The 21,118-nt window shown below is 39.4% G+C and overlaps 1 protein-coding gene and 1 long non-coding RNA gene across 6 annotated transcripts; one reads left to right on the top strand and one right to left on the bottom strand.

The window, feature by feature from the left end:
* Positions 1 to 697: 697 nt before the first annotated feature.
* CBLL1 (Cbl proto-oncogene like 1) lies at positions 698 to 19,364 on the bottom strand. Of its 5 annotated transcripts, none has more exons than XM_046669625.1 (6): positions 18,549 to 19,364; positions 12,624 to 12,791; positions 8,814 to 8,914; positions 8,370 to 8,453; positions 7,232 to 7,305; positions 698 to 4,218 (listed from the first exon to the last, which is right to left on the bottom strand). In XM_046669625.1, the coding sequence occupies exons 1-6, from the start codon at positions 18,595 to 18,597 to the stop codon at positions 3,183 to 3,185; spliced, it is 1,512 nt and encodes a 503-aa protein (XP_046525581.1). In that variant the 5' UTR covers positions 18,598 to 19,364; the 3' UTR covers positions 698 to 3,182. The 5 variants fall into 5 exon arrangements, with proteins under 5 accessions (XP_046525581.1, XP_046525582.1, XP_046525583.1 ...); XM_046669626.1 differs by lacking the exon at positions 18,549 to 19,364 and adding an exon at positions 17,637 to 17,992; XM_046669627.1 differs by lacking the exon at positions 18,549 to 19,364 and adding an exon at positions 17,637 to 17,992 and having other exon boundaries at positions 8,814 to 8,911.
* Positions 18,010 to 19,928, top strand: LOC124243718 (uncharacterized). The gene is made up of 2 exons (XR_006889761.1): positions 18,010 to 18,328; positions 19,576 to 19,928. It is a non-coding gene; the product is annotated as an uncharacterized LOC124243718 (long non-coding RNA).
* Positions 19,929 to 21,118: the final 1,190 nt, after the last annotated feature.

The raw sequence follows: 21,118 nt of genomic DNA, 5'->3' as shown, positions 1-21,118 counted from the left end.
AGTATATCCAATACTGCTGTATTAGATTGTGCACATATTGTAGGAAGTAAGTTCTACTTGGTTTCTAGGCCACAACTTAACAGATTAGTTACAAACCAATAAAGAAAAATGAATCCACTCAGAATATAGTATCTTCACGTATGACTATGTCAAACCTCAATTAACATCAATGTATTCATTTGACGCTAATCTACTAATTAGAAAAGTATATTTTTGTTTTAGGTACTTGTGAGTTTTTTTCCATGTACTTATAAGGCTTTTTCATAAAGATAGGACTAGAAGGCTTTTTCAAAAAGATGTATGATACTCGCCCAGTACATGAGGCAGAACAAAGCCTGAAGCTGCTCTGCATGCCTCTCATAGGAAAATCACTTACTGTGAGATTAAAAATATGTTCAAGTATCTTTCCATTTATATTTCAGTGGTATCAGTATTTACACAATTTTGAGTAAGTGGCTTTTACAGAGCAAAACAGAATAAAGTAGTTTTTTATGGTCTTTGCAACCATATTTCCCCAAATACTCTATTATACTCTGAACAAGCATGCCACTGAAGAAATATTAACATTCAACGTGCTGGTTTTAATGTCTAAAAAAGTGAATCTAATTGTACTGTAAACGTTTTATCAACATAAACACGGAAAATTCTGTATTCTCCCAAAGGTATCACCATTAGGTAAAAATTCACCTAGGCAAAATAGTATTTATGCTTCCATTTTATTGTTTTTAAGAATTAAACTGCCACCTCAGTAGTCTTAAGAGCAATATAATGAAACATACATACATTTAATTTAGACTTATGTCCATCATAGCTTCAAAGGCTTCCCTGAAATAAGGCTGGGATTCACATCTTTTTCCTTAAGGAAAGAAACACTAACAGGAACTTTGCCGTCTTTCTACCCACCCACCCTCATTCAAACTGGATGAATTCAAGTCTAACACCATTTAAAAATTTTGTCTGCTACAACACATTCATCTGATGTGCCTCCCTGCATAACATGTATTTCTTAAACCTAACTGAAAATAAATCATTTTTTTAAAAGCCTACGAGAATTCTCTTAACATGTGGAATTTTATGATACTAATTTTTTCGTCTGATACATAGACTAAGTGGTTTCATACCACAGTGAACTCTAGTGAATTTCAATAAAAACAGGAGAGCTCTTCATAAATAGTTGAGAAGCTCTAAAGTGAATTTGGCTATTTTCTTATTACATGAAACAAAGAACGGTATTGGATTTTCAACAGTCATATTTTAACAGTTCCTAAACGAGGGCGTGAAAGGGAATCAAGTTCGCGCCAGTCTGAGTACCTACAGTAATATGACAGAAGCACTTACCACCACCATCTCACACTATTTCACTCCCATGCTTCTAATAACAAGAACTGCTCACTAGAAATATTGCAGTAACACTGACTCTCAAACTGCTAGCTGTGAAAAATCACTTAACTTAAAAAAAAAGTGTATTCGTTATTTTCGGCTGGTCAAGGTTGAAACGGCCGTTTATAATATTTCTAACTTCAGCTCTAAGTTCATAGATGACTTTGCATCCGATTATGCAAGATGAGAAGTTGTCTTTCCTGTACCTGACAGAATTAAATGGTAAATTAGCAATCAGTTCACCCTTTGTCAAAAAGAAATATGTCCTAAATTTATACACTACAAACTATTTAATAAATGATATCTGCATTCTACACATTTCATGTTTATATTATGCACCATTTTAGGGGAGAGGAAATAATTCACAGGGGTTTATTCAAAGGACATATAATAATATCCTAAGAATGCTGATTTATACATATGAGTTCTGTATAAACTGTAAGTGGTCATCTTAGCTGGACTGTAACAAGCCCCCTATAATGCAAAAGCTGACTCTAAAGGCACCTTATAAAGCACTGAAATTCACAATTTAGTCATTACTTTTCTCTTCTCCAATACAAAGTCATCTGGTAGTCTTCACTGTTGACACCATGCTAAAATGTTGCAAGTTCTAGACTGTTTAACCAATAAAAGGAATAGGAGATGATTAATAGCCTTTAAATTTCAAGTCAGAGAAAAAACCCTTACCACACAGCAATGAAACCTGAGCAATGCAAATCTGTGATTACAAGAATGTCCTTCATTAATACAGTATTCAAATTCCTCCACGGCATTCAAATTGTAGTTCAAAACCCAATAAACAAGAACCCACTTAAGTACAGGATCAAGCTCTACCATGAAATGAGGAATTATATAAAGCCTATTCAGCCCTAAATATTTAGTTTAAGACAATGAGCAGAGTAGAACACACTTCATCTAAATAACACCATTGAAACAGTTCTATAAAATAACGCTACTTAAGATTAATAAATGTGGTGCATCATGTGATTCCAACCATTCAGTAAAAAGCATTAATGAGTAACAGCATCCCCAACAGCATGGAGCCTGTAGAGTCGATTACTTGGCCATATCTTTCCAAATACTCAGTAATGCCTTTTAATATCACAAACATAAATATATCTTAGGACTAGAACTCCAATGTATTTTGGTGCTCCTGAGGCCGCCTAAAAATGAAAAGGCATCCAAGTGAAGTGCATTGTTTACTTAATATACCTCAAAATTTCAGTGCCTAAAATGTGAAATAATTCTCTACCATTTAACAGTCTGCCTTACAGTAACTTCTAGTAGATTTTTACTTTCAGGATTTTATTGTAACTTTCGGGAATTAGTGGTAAAACATATGGTTTTAAAAAACAGTATGTGGCTGCACTTAAATTCACATAAAAATAGCATTTTTACAACCATATTGAAATTTAATCCTTTTACACAGGTTAACAAAATGTATCACAAGAAAAACTAAACATTGGGTTTAACAAAAGCAATTCTTCTGAAAGTGGAACAATGAAAAATTTTTTTCAAATTTTTTACAAATGGTCACCTCTGGGTCAATTTACCACACTAAGGGAACAAAGGTGTTAAAATATAGCTGTGCTCAACTGAGCCGCTTATCTGCACTACAGTATAGTACTTGCGATCGATCCTAAGGTCAGGATTTAAAACCATTTTAAGAGCCAAGACCCTAAGTGTTTTACAGCCACCTCAGTAAGAGGTGCTTTCCCTTCCCCAAACAGTCAAAGCTTAATTAAAAGATTGACTATACATGAGTTTTTCTCCTCATCATACTTCAGTTCAAAATACTATTATCATTGGTAATACGGTCTATATCTTGTCTGATCTGGATGATGTGGTCCAGGAAGTGGGGTTTGAGAAGGCGGACCCTGCATTCGTGGAGGAGGAGGTGGCCCTCTTGGTGCAGGCCATATACCAGGACTCATTCCCCCTGGTTGTGTAAATGGAGGGCTCAGAGTTCCTTGATCTTCAGTGAACTGGGGTAAAGAGTTAGGATTATAATGGTGAGGAGGGGGTGCAGTTACAGGTGGACCACCATGTTGAGGTGGGGGAGGTCCTGGAGGAGGATGATTCATATAAGGTGGCATCTGGGCAATAATATGTCCAGGGGGAGGGGTTATTGGTGGTGGAGCAGAGGTCATTGGTGGAGGTGGAGCTTGGCTATAAACCAAGTGAGGAGTACCTGCGGCCTGGGGAGGATGTGGCATTGGATGGCTTATTGGTGGTGGAGGAGGTGGGGGTGGTGCATAATGTTGCTGTGGAGGCATAATATGATGAGGGTGCGATACCACTGGTTGACCCTGATATTCAGGATGATGGTGAGCAGGTGCTGGGGCAGGAGGTGGTGGTTCTCTAGCACCTGAATTTGAGTCATCCTGAATAGGGACAGTTATTAAATTGCTGTGTTTTCTTGTTGAAATACGAAAGGTTTCCTGACTGACCGAACGAGGTGGAGGTGGAGCCATGGACAATTCTGCTGGAGGAGCACGAATATCCTCATGAGGCTGATTATAGTGCTCATGTGGCACGTGTTGCAAAGGAGGTGGCGGCATCATGATGTGCTGCTTTGGCGGAATATGGCTCATATGGTGCTTGTCTGGCGGCATTATAAAACGCTCAGGGATTTCAGCTGGTGGTGGGGCAATAGGAGGATGAACATTCTCGATGGAAGCACGGGTGACAGGTTTTCCAGCTCTCATGTGGCGGTGGTTGATGTGAGCCTGTAAGTCTCTCTGAGACAAGTATGTTCTCTTGCACCCTTGAACAATGCTACACATGAAGAGAGAACCTCGTGTACACTGCTCAATTCGCTGCACAGGATCACTACAGCTAAATCAGAAGGGGAAAAAAATTCATTTACTAAAAACAGACTATAAAAATAACACACTTAATTTCAAAGATATGCCTATTTTTAAAATTTGTTATGGAAAATATTGCAAAGTTTACAATTAAAAGTTACAGTTACTGTAAGTGAACCTTTCATCTTTCCCACTTTGTAGTCTGTTTGCTATTAAGCATCAGCATTTCTACCAACCTCAGAATTCTTAATACAAGAAAAATTAAGTGTTTATGAAACAGAACATATTTTAGGAAAAGATCTTCTTCTTCCCAAGACATAGAATTTATCTGACTTTCTCAAACAACTCCTCTATGCTTTGCATCCATTTGCAAAAAATACCAAGAAGGGCAAAAAAAAAGGATCTGTCACAATCCTGGAATTCAAATTTACACAGTGTTTATTCAGCAATAAGTATCTGCGGAACAAATACTTAATACTAAGAGGAAGACATTAGGTGGAAGATGCTGCAAGGACTACAAAAATGACTAAGATCATCCTAATCGTCAGGATTCCTAACATTAAACAACATAATCAATTTAAATTCAAACCCTTACTGAATCCCTGACTTGAATCCCTGAAGAAAGGCATCTCTGTGAATTGTCAGACAAATTTACTACTCAACAATATCACACACTCCTGCCCTTCTAAATGGTAAGCATTAAATTTAACTCAACATTTTCTTAATGAGTCAGGGTCAAAATGATAACCAGTCTTCATTCACTATATTTAATCCACTCTTGCCTTTAGAATCTTTAGAGTCTTCTTGAAAAAGTGGAAAGAGGACTGAACTAGGAATCAGAAGAACTGAGATCTAGTAATGGCTCTGTAATCCTGAAGAAGTCATTCACTCTTTTTGATTCTTTCCTCATCTGTAAAATGGGGTTAAACACCTGCTTTACCTAACTCACAATGTTTTTATATGGACTTCACCCTACTTAAGAGTATCCTTAAGATAAACGGAACATTGACAGTGACAGTGTTTAATCACTAGTTAAGCACTATCTATGCACAGATACAAGCTATTATCATTGAATATGTGTGTCAAATCATTTGAGACTATTTAAATGGCTCTATATTCTTGATTTTAAGTTGTGTCTATATTTCCATCTTTGCTGTAAGGCTGGCAATCCTTCTTGATACTAGTAGGCTTCCCTTTAGTGGCCATTTGGCACACTTCTAACATTTTCTGCTAATTCGCTGCAAGCTCAGAAATATCTCCACAGTAACAGGATGCGAGGCACTTTCTTTTGGGTGATTAAAGGCAGTAATGTATAATATTTACATTAACTTGGGTTGCCATTTCTCCATTCCTGATCTGGGTCTGCTAATCCAGATAGGCTTATATTCTAAAACAGCTAAGGGTCAACCAGTAAGGTGCCTACCGGAGTTACATTTAATACCTCAAAACTAAATTCCCTCTTAAATATTATCATTAGAACACTTACATAAAAGAAAAAGAAAACCTTTTAATGTCCTCTACATAGTGTTTTATAACATCTAAAATCCTTTTTTCCATGAAGCAATCAAATTTACTATATAATTTAAAGTGAATGTACACTGTATGGGAAAATTAGGCAAACAAATGAATATGCACTTTTAACTTCCTAACTCTCTGAATTATAATTCTAGGGAAAAAATATTGTTTAAACACACACTACAGATTTTATAATCTGTTACTCTAAAGGGCTAATAGGGGCTGGCCCCATGGCCGAGTGGTTAAGTTCACGTGCTCCACTTTGGTGGCCCAGGGTTTCGCCGGTTCAGATCCTGGGCGCGGACATGGCACTGCTCGTCAGGCCATGCTGAGGCAGCATCCCACACAGCACAACTAGAAGGACCCACAACTAGAATATACAACTATGTACTGGGGGTGTTGGGGAGAAGAAGAAGGGAAAAAAAACCATGGGCAACAGATGTTAGCTCAGGTGCCAATCTTTAAATAAATAAATAAATAAATAAATAAATAAAGGGCTAATAAAAATATGCCAAGAGAATTAGTTGTTATGAATCATCCTTTCCCTCGAAAAAAAAACACGGGCAACAGATGTTAGCTCAGGTGCCAATCTTTAAATAAATAAATAAATAAATAAATAAATAAATAAATAAATAAATAAAGGGCTAATAAAAATATGCCAAGAGAATTAGTTGTTATGAATCATCCTTTCCCTCTCAACGAGCCAAGCTTCTACACCATAAAAGGAAATCATCCCTTACAATCATCCATAGCTTTACTATCACCAATCTCCCAAATCTTGGGAGAGCTGCTGACACGGGTTATAAGGAATCCGGGAAGCCTACAGCTGTTCCAGGGAAGTTTCTCTCAAAGCTTTTCTCAAGCCTACTTTCAGGGGTTCTAAAATGATTTATTCTGGATCCTTCAAGGCTCTTCCAAAATGAATCAGTATCAACCAATATCTCTAGATCTTCATAACTTGTGTGTTGATGCCATGATGGTGTTCTAAAATATACTCAAGACATCATAATCAGATCTGAAGGCAATAAATAAGAGCCTATACTTACAGAGCACTCACTCCATGCTAGCTGTATACAGTAACTCATTTAATTCTGATAATAACCCAGGGAGGTGGGGACTAGTATTAGCTCTATTTTACAGATGAAGAAACAGCCTGTATCACATAGCTAAGAAATGGCAGAACAGGAATTTGAACACAGGAATTCTCATTCTAGAGTCTGCCTCAACCACTACATGATACTACCTCTCCAGTGTCCCATCAAAAAAAGAAAATGACTGGTTTTGGTTTATAACACTAATTTTGTGATGGCAAATATATTTTGTCATTTTGGCCAATTGGAACTGACTGATAATCACTACATAGCCCTATCCCAAGGAGAAGGCTCAGGCCAACTCTGGGCTCACAGAGAAAGACTAGCCGTGTCGACACTTTTGGTAACCTGCTGCTTACACCACACCCTGACCTTTAACCTAGACTATAAATCACTACATCACAAACTTCTCATTTAAAAATGTAATGACGATCTTACCCTGGACACATCTTATCTCCCTTTTTTTCATGTAAAATAGCACAGTCATAGCAAAAAACATGCTTGCATGGAATCTGTGAACAAAAGCATATTACAGGTAAGCACAGAACAATTGAAAACATTTCCATAAAAATAACAGTAAGCACAGAAACCCAGATGTAGAAGGTACTTGAGAACTGTTAAGATGAACATTTATTAAGTACTAATCATAAAAAAGCAACAGTTGACCTTTTTCTGTCACAAAGCCCTTTGAGAATGGGAGGAAAGCTCTGGCCCTTTCCCCCATAAATGTATACATGCACCTTGGCTTGCACATTCTGGAGGGATAAACCTAGGAATTTCCTCCAAGGTCTCTATAGGTTAAAGGCTCCCAAAGAACACTGAAGCCAGGTTTTATTACCCTGTTCCTCCTGACACAACTCCAAAGCAATAACATAACGACTATCTCCTACAGTCAATATAAGTAGCATTTTCCCTGGTACTCTTAAGTTAATAAACTTATAAAAATCTAAAAATAAATCAGAAGTACATAGTAAAATGATGTTAGACCATTTTAAAATTCATAGCCTGTTACTGTTATTTAGCTATGTTGCACAGCAAAGCAATAGTGCACAATCTATGCTTTCTACCATCGCAGATATATTATTTAATTCAATTTTTTCCAAATGCAAAACTATCTTTTTTTAAAGGAGGATGCGTCAAAATTACTATAAAATTATAGTTAGAGTTGTAATTTTTTAATAATTATAATTCAATTCTCAGAAATTATATTTTTAATTCAGTTTTATATTAAAAATTACAGCCTTCAGAAATAAATAACTTATTTTATTCTCTTAAACAAGAAAAAAACATTTTTCCTTAATAAACTAGAATAAAGGTAAACAGCAAACAGTCCAAAGAATTAGTTTTCAGAAGTTCGTTTCCTTAATACATATTTTAGAAGCAATTCAAGAATTTGTCAAGATAATTATATTAAATGCATATTATCCCAAAATTTCGCTTAGCTATTTCAGACTTATTTAAAATGTCACAAACTTAGTCATTACACAATAATAAACCTATCTACTTAAATTTCAGAATCCTACTTCTACGCAAAGGTTTATATTTACAAAATAGAATTTAATTTAGTTATACTTACCATTCGCCCATAGATTTTAATAGGCAATCCACATTTGTCACAGAAATGAACTGGTGTATCATCCTTTTCACCTATGATGTTTATCTGTTGAAATGATATAATTAAAATTTCACTTTTAGGCATTTCTAAAAATTATATCTATACTTTACATAATGAGTTGGTCAGTATTTTATAAAAGTTGTTTAAACAATTAGAAATGAAGCTTTCTTGGTATAATCTCCACATATTCCACCCCATCAGGTGTACCACCATTAGTTTGTTTGAGTCACCGATTTTACTTGACTTTACTGAAAATTACTTCAAATTATTTCTGGAAATAGTGAAAATAGAACATTAATAAACAAATGATTCGTGTGTGCTGTAAGGCACAGCTATAATAGAAGTTCATACCATTCTTTATGTATTCTGAATTGTTCTAATAAAATGTTTTATTTTTAGTTATACCTGAAAGTCCCAAAAAAGGTGTCCAGGAAATCTTCGCTGATTTCCAAACAGCTCGCCCCCTTTACAGTCATACCGCTCTTCTTCATTATAATCAAATCCTTCTGAGGAAAGAAAGTGTTACCTATTACCTTTTCAAATCTTCAATTTCGTTTCAGGAGCACACATACACGGCAAACAGGCCTGTTCACTGAAAAGCCCCCCGATGCCTTTCAGAGCTCTTCCAACAAGACAATCAAGACTCATTTAAAACATCACCAGAACTGCTCTCAGCAATCATCTAGTCCAACCCTTACTCCCTAACCGAGAATACTGCAGTCTGCAGACCCATCACCTAACACACAGATCAGTGGCAGAGCCACAAACAGACCTCAGACCTCTTCACTCCCATTCAATTACTCTTAATTCACCAGACAATCTCTAGTATAAAACTTTAATTACGTGCTTCTCGCACAAATCTTTAAGACACTGATAACCATTAATTCTAATCTATCTAGAAAAGTGGTATCATGCTGCAAGAGGTTGATTTTACTACTGAAAGAATATAATGGAAACATAAAGAATTCTGCAGATTTTCTTACGACTTAGTAAATCAGGTAACCTCTCCTTCAGCCTTAAACAGAGCCTGAGTTTAGAAACAACACATTCACAGTTCATCCTTTCAATTACAACCTCTCCCTGGTTAATCACCCAAACAGCAGAAGCCACAGCAAATCTACTTACAAGGGTTCCCCCTACACTGCATACATCAATCCCAAAAAACTTAAGACAATAAGAAGATCAAATGGGCTCAATTTCTCTGACCTAATTAAAAAGTTGATGATAATCCCCTCATCTCACGCAAAAGAAGTAAACTTGTGAAAGTCTGATGGGGAGCCTAGGGAGAGTCCAATTACCTAAAGTAAAGCTGAGAAGACAATCTACCCCTCCACAGTGCCAGGCTTCTCAAGACATTTCTGGCCCTAGAATTGGTAAACAAAGGACCAAAGCACACAAGTTTTAACTCTACCCCCATAACTAAATTACAGCACCTGTGTACGGATGGACACATGGACATGGACACACACACACACACGGTGATGCAGGAAGTTTTCGAAGCTGATACAGATACTCCAGTGTACTGCTATCTAATCACCTCCAATACAAACGCCGAGTTCATAGAATGCTCTTATAAGTTACAAATGAGTGACCCTAGGCTCTTATACGGTCCATTTATACCTTATAAAGGCTGGTGTCATTTAAAACTCAAAATAATGAAAAGCAATTTTTCTTATTTATCTAAAACTCAGAAAATTATTGATCAGAACAGCAGCCAAGGAAATTAGGATCACTATTTTTCAGACTCATTCAAACTGCACCCAAAACTCAAATGTTAAGGGGAAAGAAAACATTTTTTCTTTACACCAAAGAGGTGAATGTAAAGTATCCGAAAATTATCCTCCGCCTTAGTTTGCTCTATTAGAGAGAGGCTGGCAGCAGCAGTTCCTCTAGGAAAGGGCCTGGGCTGGGGAGGAGACGAGGGAACACTGCAGAGGAAAACGATGGAAGGAGGGTTTTAGCTTTTTTGCACTGTTTGGATTCTTACAACAAGAATTTATTTGTATGTGACTGTATAGTGTTTAAAAATTATTTAAAAAACAAAAAGGCCAAAGAGGGGGAACCTAGGTTACAGATAGTGCTGCAGCAGCCCTAAGTTGCCGCTACCACAATTTATAACATTTAACTTCAAATGTACTTGTTTAGGTAGAGAGAGATACCCAACAATAAAAGGAACCATAACATACGGTATAATTAAAACAGTTTGATTCTGAAAAAGAAATATAAACAAATTGCTGGAATAGAAAGAAAATCTAGAAATAAACACAAATACTTTTAGAACTTTAAAATAGGTAATGGTCGGGGGCCAGCCTGGTGGCGCAGTGGTTAAGTCATCATGTTCCACTGTGGGGGCCCAGGGTTCACTGGTTCGGATCCCGGGTGCAGACCTATGCACTGCTTGTCAAGCCATGCTGTGGTAGGTGTCCCACATATAAAGTAGAGGAAGATGGGCACGGATGTTAGCTCAGGGCCAGTCTTCCTCAGCAAAAAGAGGAGGATTGGCAGTAGTTAGCTCAGGGCTAATCTTCCTCAAAAAAAAAGATAATGGTGGGATTCCTATTTAACAAGGAAAACAAGGGAAAGACAGATTACTCAATGGCTGGGACAAACAGCAAGGTGTCTTAGAGAAAAAAATAAATAAGAGCCAGACTCCACTGTTTTTTTGTTTAATAACCAAATACAAAGCCATAAATGTTCCAAAATAGGGCTCAGGAAACTTCTTCTGTAAAAGGCCAGATAAGTAAATATTTTAGGCTGTGCAGGCCATATGGCTTCTCTCAATTACTCAAATATGCCATCACAGTGTGAAAGCAGACATAAACGATACTTTCATGAATGGGCATGGCTGTGTTCCAATAAAACTTGATTTACAAAACAGGGCCAGATTTGCTGACCCTGTACTAAACGGGAAGATGGGAAAACTTTCATACTCAGGGAATAGGGGAAAGGCCTTTCTAAGAATGTCATAAAACCCAGAAGTCATAAAAGACTGGATATTTGACTACACAGAATCTTCAAGCTTCTCTACAAGAAAAATTTTCTATATAAAATTCAAAAGACAAATGGGGAATACACACGATATATGACAAAGGGCTAATTTTATTAATTTACAAAAAACTCATAAAAATCAAGAGAAAGACAACCAAACAGGAAAAAAGGGAAAAGGATATGAACAGGTAGACCTTAGGCATAAGAAATGATTAATACTATGAAAAGATATGCAATCCTACTTATAATTAAAGAAATGTATATCAAAGGAAAAATTTTTAACAGCTAATAGTACCAATATTGGTGTGTGGGAGTATACACTGACTTACTTTTTTTGAAGAGCCATTTGACAGTATGTTAAATTCTAAATGCAGTGTATTCATCAAGTTTTTAAATGCCCAAATTCATGCAAAGTTTAAATCCTATGAAGTATACATACTAAGCTATATGTACAAGGATATTTACTGCAATATTGGGTTTGGGGGGGGAGTTTGTTTTTTATTGAGGTGACACTGGTTTATAATATTATATAAATTACAGGTGTATATCATTATATTTTGACTCCTGTATAGACTACATTGTGTTTACTACCACCAAGGTCTAGTTGCCATCCGTCACCGTACACGTGTGCCCCTTTACCCCTTTCACCCTTCTCCCACCTCCTTCCCCTCTGGTAACCACCAATCTGTTCTCTGTATCTAAGCAACATTGTTTTTAACAGCAAAAAATCAGAAAAACTGTTAAATAAATTATGGCGTATTCATAAATGAAATACCTAAACCTATCTTCTTAAATGAGGTACATCTGTACATACTGATAAGGCAAAACTTCAAATGCATCTTACATGACAACAGTGTAGTTATACACAAAAAAGTATAAAAAAGTGATAACAGATTATTTTGGGGGAGAAGGATTGTGGAGGGAGACAGACAAATTTTACTTTTAATATTATGCTTTCTGCTATATTGTTTACTCTTTCTTTTTTTAACAACAGGCAGTGTTACTTTCAACAACAAAAGAAACTAAACCAAAACCATTTATAATGAGAGAGAAAAGTACAACACTCCAAACTGAGAAGTCAAACAAAAAGACTGAAGAACAAAGAGAGCACGTAAGTAAGATTTTTTTTAAAAAAAGGTAGGTATAAGTAAAGAAGATCACATGGGTTATTTGGTGGAAGCAGCTACAACAGAAAGACTTTTGGATCTGTTAGTTCAAACAAATTACCTTCGTCCCCAGGTGGAGCCTTTGCAGGCATCCTGTTTATAGTTCTCGGAGTCCGCGGTGCAGCTTTGGCTTTGCCCCCTTGTTTGGAGATGAGTTTTATAGGAATTCGTCTTCGCACATCAAGACCACCCAACGATCCGGAACTATTAGTGCCTTGTAACTCATTGTCTATGTTAGGAAAAAAGTTGTAATTTCTTTTAGTTTTTCGCTTTGAGGATTATTCTGCCACAAGTATTAAAACAACACACCCAATATCATCAAAGGTTGACTATCTGGGTTCTGATTTTAAATATTGTGTTACTTAAGTTTGTTTGCTAATTTTCTCTATTGTGGATAAACCATTAAAGCAATGCTTTTAGAGACATGGAACCCTTTAAAAAGGTGAGAGAAGTTATAGAACCTGTCCTTAAAGAGGGGACAATAAAATCTTCCATATGATTCCAGAGGGGTTTACAGAAACACAAAATCCTTCATGAGATAGGAACCCATATCTTGAAGTAACTATAAGAGCTTTTGAAAAAGAAGAAAAAGAAGAGTAAGAGGGAGGATGCAGAGAAAAGAAAGAAAACTACCCCAATCTCCATCAAGCAGGCAAAGTAGGCACTCACTAATTTAGTAAATGGAATCTATAGCAGGACAATCAATAACACTGGAAACACAAAACTAACACCAACAATGGCAGAACTAAATAATTTTAGTTTTAAGGAAATTATTCCCTTAAGTGCAAACAGTTCTTCTAAAAAGCATTCAGGAATATAGCAAAAATTATTACATTACTTAGTAGTAAAAACATGCCATCTTGTACCAGCGCTATAACATTTCTAGATATACACACGTAAGTGTGCGATTCTTAGCATTGTAATGGAAAATTATAGTTTAGGAGGATGCAAGGTTTCTGTACTTCAAGTAGGTCTAAAGAACTGACACTTTCTAAGTCCCTGCTTGTTATTAGTTATGAAATAAATTAATTGACTCCATGAGTAACAGGAGCATTATTTCATAGAAGTGACTCCATTTGAAGCTTAAAAGTCACCTCTTTTCAAGTCTATGACAAGATATTACAATATAGAAAATATTCACTTACCAACTAAAGACAAAAGGAAATGCCCTAAAATAGGAAATGCAAATAATTTTTTTAAACAGTAATGTTTTAAACATGTCACGTTATTGAACAAGGCTGTGTAACCACCCCTGCAGGAGATAGTACAATCAAGAGCGACAGCCAAACCGTCCACATGAAATCAGTAAAGCCAAATTTGAAAGTAATAACCTGGTACTAACGACCTCCAAGGCTACCAGGATTACAGATATATGTTAAACTCACAATGATTTGCACTCTTTCTGATCACTACATAGAACAAAATTCAAATGGGTCCTTAATAATTAATTTAAATATCTTTCAATCTAATTTATACTATTACTCTTCTAATAGCTAATCCTTTAAAAAATTCATGGAAAAAGGATTACATGGACAGCCAAAATCCTGAGTTAGGATAAACCCAACCTGATCAACTTTCAACACTTTACCAAACGTATTAACCAACGGAATGATGTATTTCATCTGCTTTCACTCTAGTTGCTTATTTACATAAAAGTACCTACAAGCAACATAGAGGCCAAAAGACAGATATGACACGACAAATTTTTTTTTTGCTCAAAAGGTATTCCTGATTTTCCAATGAACTTAAAAAAGCAAGTTGTTGCAGACAGGTTCGTTAACCGTTCAGTGTTGTCCTTCAGATATTAAAAGGACTCCACAGTTTTACCTTGGTGAATGATCACAGTACCAACACTTCATTACTACAAGTCCTTTTCTCACCACCCTGAACACTTGAGCTCACTACTGTTGCTCGTGTAGCCCAGCAGTATTTTCAAGAGCCTGCTGTCCCTTAGCACCTTGCCACCTGCCTCGGGTTGCAAGTTCATAAACAAAGTACAGCACTGAATAGTGACACCATTCTTGGTTTGTCTTGGATTTTTTTTTTTTTAATTAAAAATCAGAACATATGGCACAATTTCCTTTTGGATATGCCAACTAAAAACATAAAGCCTGTAACAAAAGTCCTTGGATATTACACAGAAAGTAAGAACTAAGGATATAAGTGGCCATTTAAGGTGAATCCACTTTAAAAAGGAACACTTTATGAGAGTTTTTTAAAAGACTTATTTAGAATTTTATCTTGAATTAAAGGAACCAAGAAATATTTTACAAAATTTAGGTTACAGTTACAACTAAGCGCTAATTCTCAGAATCACCAAAGAATGAATCAAGTGTTAACTGGGAGTTGCTTGGAGTAATTTTCCTGGCAAAATTCTATTAGAACATCACAGGATAGCCCTCATTTCATGTTTGACTTTTTCAGCATGATCATAAAATCAGTCATTTTTGCAGAAGATTCAAGGGTTCTGTCAATTTCCCTAAGGGTCTCTCTTAATCCTTTGGTATTAAAATCACTTTTTCAAGATGCCTATCCTGTCATAATACCTTCCACTAACTGGCTAACTGGAATTTCCTTACTTGCCAATGATTTTGTGATTTAAATAGTTATCAAATTCACGTTTATGAATTTCATGAAATCTTGAATCTTTTGTAAGGTTTGTAATCACAATCAATGTACAGCATTTGATACCATTTCCTGATATGAAACACGAAAGACACTGACATACGAAATTAACTATGAATAGAAAAGACGCTAGCATTAAGCAGCAGGGATCTCTGAGCAGGAACTAATTTTTTAAGCGATCAGCTCATTAGTGAATATTTTCACGTTAGGATGACTTTTACTTTTAGGCAACCTTTTAACTTAGAGAAGTAGGATGCTAAAGACTCAGATACATACCCACCCATATTATAATTTCCTAATGTAACATCCTCTAAACTGTGGAAGGGGCCTGACTCCCACCTCCGTAATAGGCTCAAATGAGAAATATTCCGCTAACGTTGAATCTTTGCTACTCTAACATCAGGACTGCACAGTTTCATCTATAAAATTTCCAAACACCAGAGTTCTTAGAGCCTGGTTGCAGGCCCTCTTCTCTTCCGTATTCCCTTTCCTTAAGTGATCTCATCATCCATCCTCATGCCTTTAAATATCGGCTATGTGGTACTATATCCCAAACATGTATTTTTCAGCCAGACCTTTCCTTTGATCGCCACTTGACATCTCCCCTTGTATGTCTCAATACACCTCTCATACTTGGCAGTTCAAAATCTTGTTCCTCAATTCCCATGTCTCACCTCTACACCTTAAAAAAAAGTCTCTTTTTCTCCCCCAAGTTTTCTCCAACTCAGAAAAGAGCACTAACCTAGCTGCTCAAACCAGAAACTCAGGCATCTCTCCTGTCTTTCACATACTTCTGAACCAACCCATCAGCATGTGTTTTGAGTTCTACCACCAAAATATTTATTGAATCTGCCCAGTCCCCTTTTCACTAAACCAAGTCACCTTCACTAAGCCAAACCTCCCCTCTGGTCTACCACAATCACCTCCAAAACTGTGTATTTTCTATTATTCTTTCCTCCCTCTCTTACACCATTCTCCATAGAACAACCTATTATATTTTTTGAAGAGATTATGTTCCTCCTCTACTTCTGTTCAATGGCTTCATATAGCACTTAACATTCGAAACTTTACCATGGCCTTCAAAGTCTTGCACAACCTGATTCCTGCCTTCCTTTCCAATCTCATCTTAAGGTTCTTTCCCTCTTGCTAATTAAAGCTGTAGCCGACTGGTCTTTTCTACGTTTTCCTACCTCAGAGTCTTTGTACAGCCGGCCCTTCCTATCTGCGAATTCCGCACCCGCAGATTCAACCAACTGTGGATCCTGTACATGCTTATGTTGGTTGAATCGGCAGACGCAGAATTTCAGGAAACAAGGGCTGACGAAGGGTCTTGAGTGTCCGCGGATTTTGGTATCTGCGGGGGGTCCTGGAACCAATCCCCCGAGGATAAAACGAGGAATGACTATACTTGCTGGAAATGCTTTCCTCCTGATTTATTCCATGACTAGATTCTTCTCATCCATCAGATGTCATAAGTGTTACCTTTGCAGAAAAACCTCCCCTGACTACTCTCGCTTAAGCTTCCTCCTATTAGTCTTTACCACAGCACCCGTTTATTTTTTTAATGTAATATGTTGACTAGCACTCATTACATGGATATAATTATACAACTAGTAGCTATTTTATGATTGAGGACATCTTAACAAATACTTAAGACAGGAAAAAGCCTTTTTTCCCTACTTGTGATATGGCTGATATAACCGTACGGAGCACTTTCTAACTCCAAGCGCACTCAATATCCAAAAACCACAAGAAAGCAAAAGCTAAAAAGCACAAAACGAAGAGCGGAGCCATTCTTACTTGCAGAAAGGAATGAGAATATCTTGATTTTAGGCTCTCCTTTGTAAATGTCCCCAATAATGAGCAAGAACCATAGCCGAAGCGCGGGGCACGCTTTGTGCTTAGGCAGAAAGATTCCGAAAACCATATTCGACTCCACGCTCCCATCTCTAGTCCACAGAGGACCGGAGAGACAATAAAGACCGGCGGCGACCAGCGCTGCACCCGCCCAAAGCTGACTGAGACAGCAGGAAGTCTCCAACCCACTCTCACGCATCGACTCCCAGCCTGAGGAGGCTTCCCCGATTCCGAGAGTGGAATCTACCCGCCAGTCCCCACAACGCAGGGCAGAGACCCGGAATGGGGACGAAAAGAGCCAGCTCTCTCCTCCCCACGGGCCCGCGCCGCCCGCCGTCCCGGCTCGGAGCTCAGCGGAACCAGAGAAGAGGAGGCTGTTGCCGGCACCGAGGCTGTCGGTATCACGCCGGAGGGTAGGCCGGGAAGCAGCAGGCCCTTGCCGGGCACGGGGAGGGCTCCGTGAGGTTTCTTTCTCACCGCCACCCCCCAGTGCTGTAGGGCGAGCGCAACCCCTCCACGCCTGCTAGACTACCCGTCCCAGGCTGGCCAAGGGGGCATGGAACCGAGACCCCCACTGCCTCCGCCTCCTTACCAGTGTGATCCATGATTCGGTTCGCAGGGCACAGTGGGAGCGGAAGTCAACTGCGCCGGAGTCGCAGGGAGCGCGTGCGCGCTACCTTCCGGAGCCCGGGAGGCGGAAGTATGACCAGCTTGCCCGGGCTTTGGCTTCCCGGGGCTTCCTTCTTTCGCGTCCGCTACCCAACTCCGGTGAGGGAGTCACGCATAGTTCGGGCAGAAGGAGAGAGAGCGAGTACGCGAAGAGCTTTGACGCGGAGGTCGCTAAGGCTTCTCTTCACGTGCTTCGAGACAAAGCAGCCTTTAACTATGGAGAGAGACCGACGGGAACGGGGGAGGGGGAGAGCGGTAGTAGCCGGAGAAATAAGCTCGCGGAAGGTAAGGCGGCCGCCCGCCCCCACGGCGCGTTGCCTTCTGGGACTTGTAGTACGCTGGCGCCCTGGAGCCGGCCAGGCCCACTGCGCAGGCTCGGCCGTTGGGCTGGCCCCACCCCGGCGGGCGGAGTAACCGTTTGGAATCCCCCGGGACCGCAGGCGGCTGTCTCCTCCCCGCCGGTGGAAAGAGTGTAAACACGCGCGCTGCGGAGGGCGGCCTCCCGGGGGAGGTTACCCGGGGGATGGCGGAGCTGCATGGAGCTCCCCGCTCGAGAGAAAGGCTCAGCTTTGCTTTGTCGTGACGAGCTGCACAGACCCACGCAGCGCAGCCTTGGTATCTGCCCCCGCTCCCAACGCAGAAGTTTCTCACCGTTGAAACGTGTTTATAACGCTTCTAGAGGAAACGCGTGGGGCGCTAGGGACCCCCAGAAGCCCCGTGCCGGGGCCGGACGGAGGGGCAGGGGCGGGCGGCCGCGGGGAGGGTGCGGAGCACGGGGCTACCGGGAGGGAGAGGCCCGAAACCAGGAAGGGAGAGTTACCGCAGCGCGCAGTACCTAGTTCCAGTTCTTGGTCCCAGGGGTTTGTGGTGGCTGCTGCTGTCATCGTCCTCAGCCCAAACAAAAGGAAAGTGCCGAGAGTGAATCCTGGGGCCCCTCCGTGCAGCCTCCAGCTCGCAGACTGGGCTCATTTGCGCCCGCTCCCTTCTCCAGCCCTTTCCACTTGGTGCTCTCGGATGAGTAGAAAGGAGCACAATTAGTGGAAAACACGAGCTTGGGAGTCAAGGGATTTGGGTTCTATTCTTGTCGTCCCTTGGTGACGACATCATTACCTTGGGTTATCCACACTTTGAGTGCCAGTGTTCCTAGATCCATAAGAGATTATTGCATTGACCTCTTAGAGAAGCGTTTTCATGGTACTGAATTCCGAATAAAGTATGTGCAGCGAAGCGCTGTGTCTGTGTAGTTGTAGAGTGACAGCTATGAATAATGTGATCAGCGCTATTAGTGTTCTGTGTTGTTTGGTGAATGTTTTACTGGAATCCTTTAGAAGATTTTCCCACTCTATCTGCAGCTTTATTAACAAGTTTTTAGGTAGATTCGTAACTAAGGCCAACTGTGAACCAGAGTTATCCCTGCTCTTGTCAAAATGTAAATTTCTGGATTACTAAGTGGTTTTCAAGATCTTTTCAATTGCTGGGCTTAATTTTTGTTTTGGAGGTTGCGGGAAGCTTAACCTTTCTCCCATACCTCCCTATTTCTCTAAAGGCAGTGTTGACACCATTGGGAATTTGTTCACCAATTTGCGGTGTAAAAGAAGGAAGAAAGTACTCTTTTTATTCTTTCTATCCTCATATTTAGTCTATCAGCCATACTTGCGATTAATGCAAATTCAGGTTCAGAATAATATTTTTGGTGTCTGCTGATGCTAATATTTAAAGAATTCGAATTTTAAATCTCTTCAAACTGTGTTCTACATAATTTAATCTGTAAATCACAAGTTTTGTCAGCTTTTTTTTTTTTTTTTTTGCTTGAGGAAGATTCGCCCTGAGCTAACATCCATACCAATCTTCCTGTTTTTTAGAGGCTGCTAACAGATTGGTGTCAGTCCCCTCCCAGGAACCGAATCGAGCTGCTGAAGAGGAGCCCTCCACACTTAACCACTAGGCCACCAGGGCTGGCCCTTGTCAGCGTTTTATGGTGCAAGTTCTGAGAATGTACTGAGGGAAAACACCCTTATTTTAGATTTCCTGTTGATGAAATGATAGCTAAACATTTGTTGAGTTATTTGATTGGACACCTCTTGCTTTCAGCGTTGCTTTAGCGTCTGTGCTCTGTATTCACTTCCCCTTAGCTGTAGCGCCCCACTTTGCCAGTGCAGTAGCAGTGTGACAAGCTAATCCCTTTGCCTAGTTGATAAATGAACCTGGACATAGACTTGTGTTTTGTTACTGCACTCTGATAATCCGTTGTCGGTGACCTGTGTGCTGCACTCAGTCACAATTTCTTTACTGAAAGTCGACTTTTGTATTTATTTTATAGCATGGTACTGTCTTAAGGTTTCTAAAAATGTAAGGTCATTGTAATGGGTCATCTGAAGCCCTGAGGTGCATAGTTTCATCTTGCTCATAGACCGTCTGCTAGCCTATGAATGATAAGCTCATGGTCTTCGAGATGTCTTACTAGCTTTCTATTTACGTAGCACTCTTCACACTATGAGGAAAGTAATGGTCCCTACCTGAACGATCATACGGGCTAGCATTTGTAGAAATAATTAAAAACACATAGAATTAAGTTGTAAGTGTTCCGAGGGAATGCGGGGCTACCTGCATTCAGAGAAAGTAAAGAGCCATAGGACTAAGAGTAGTTAGGTGGGCTTTCCGGAGGGATTTAAGCTGAGCCTTGGTGAATGGATAGGATTTGGAGAGGTGGAGAGCAGGGGAAGAGGCCTGTCACACAGGAAACAGCAAGGGCACGGGTGGGGAACGGGTAGCGCTTCCGTCAAGGACAGTGATCAGCTTGACTGTCCTGTTGATCCATGTTTGGGAGTATTAAAAAATAAAATAAGGCACGATTATAGAGAACCCTGAAAAGTAAGATTTCAGAGTAACAGTTAAGAAAGAGCATATAAACAAAACCTAGCACCATATATTCGTATAAACAACATAATTCAGCAAGATATATTCAAAACCAGTGAGCAAAACTTAAATCAGCGGAATAAAGTGGCTCAATACTGTTAACCTAAGAGAAGAGCAATTGACCAAGAAGCCAGAGACCCTGTGATGGCCAAAACACCAGCAAGTATGAATGAACTGTTACTCAGAGAAGAACTGATCAGGAATGTGTCCACTATTCATTAACAGTTCGAGGAGTAGAAATGGATGGGAAGGGCGGTGGAATACAGTGATTAGATACACGGACTTGGGAGTTAAAGACTGTGGGTTCCAAGCCCAGCACTGCCATTTACCAGACTTCAGGCAGATTACCTAACCTCTGTGGCTGACGTTGTTTGTAAAATGGGGAGAATGGTCTCTACCTTCAGGCTGGTGTGAGAAATAAATGTTATCATCTGTCTAAGGCACCTGCACCCTCTCGCACACAATAGGCCCGCATTAAATGGGGGTTCC

The sequence above is a fragment of the Equus quagga genome, chromosome 8, assembly GCF_021613505.1.
Source record: "Equus quagga isolate Etosha38 chromosome 8, UCLA_HA_Equagga_1.0, whole genome shotgun sequence".
Classification (NCBI taxonomy): Eukaryota; Metazoa; Chordata; class Mammalia; order Perissodactyla; family Equidae; genus Equus; species Equus quagga.
Note: the sequence above shows the minus strand (reverse complement) of the source record. Positions and strands in the feature narration are given on the sequence as shown.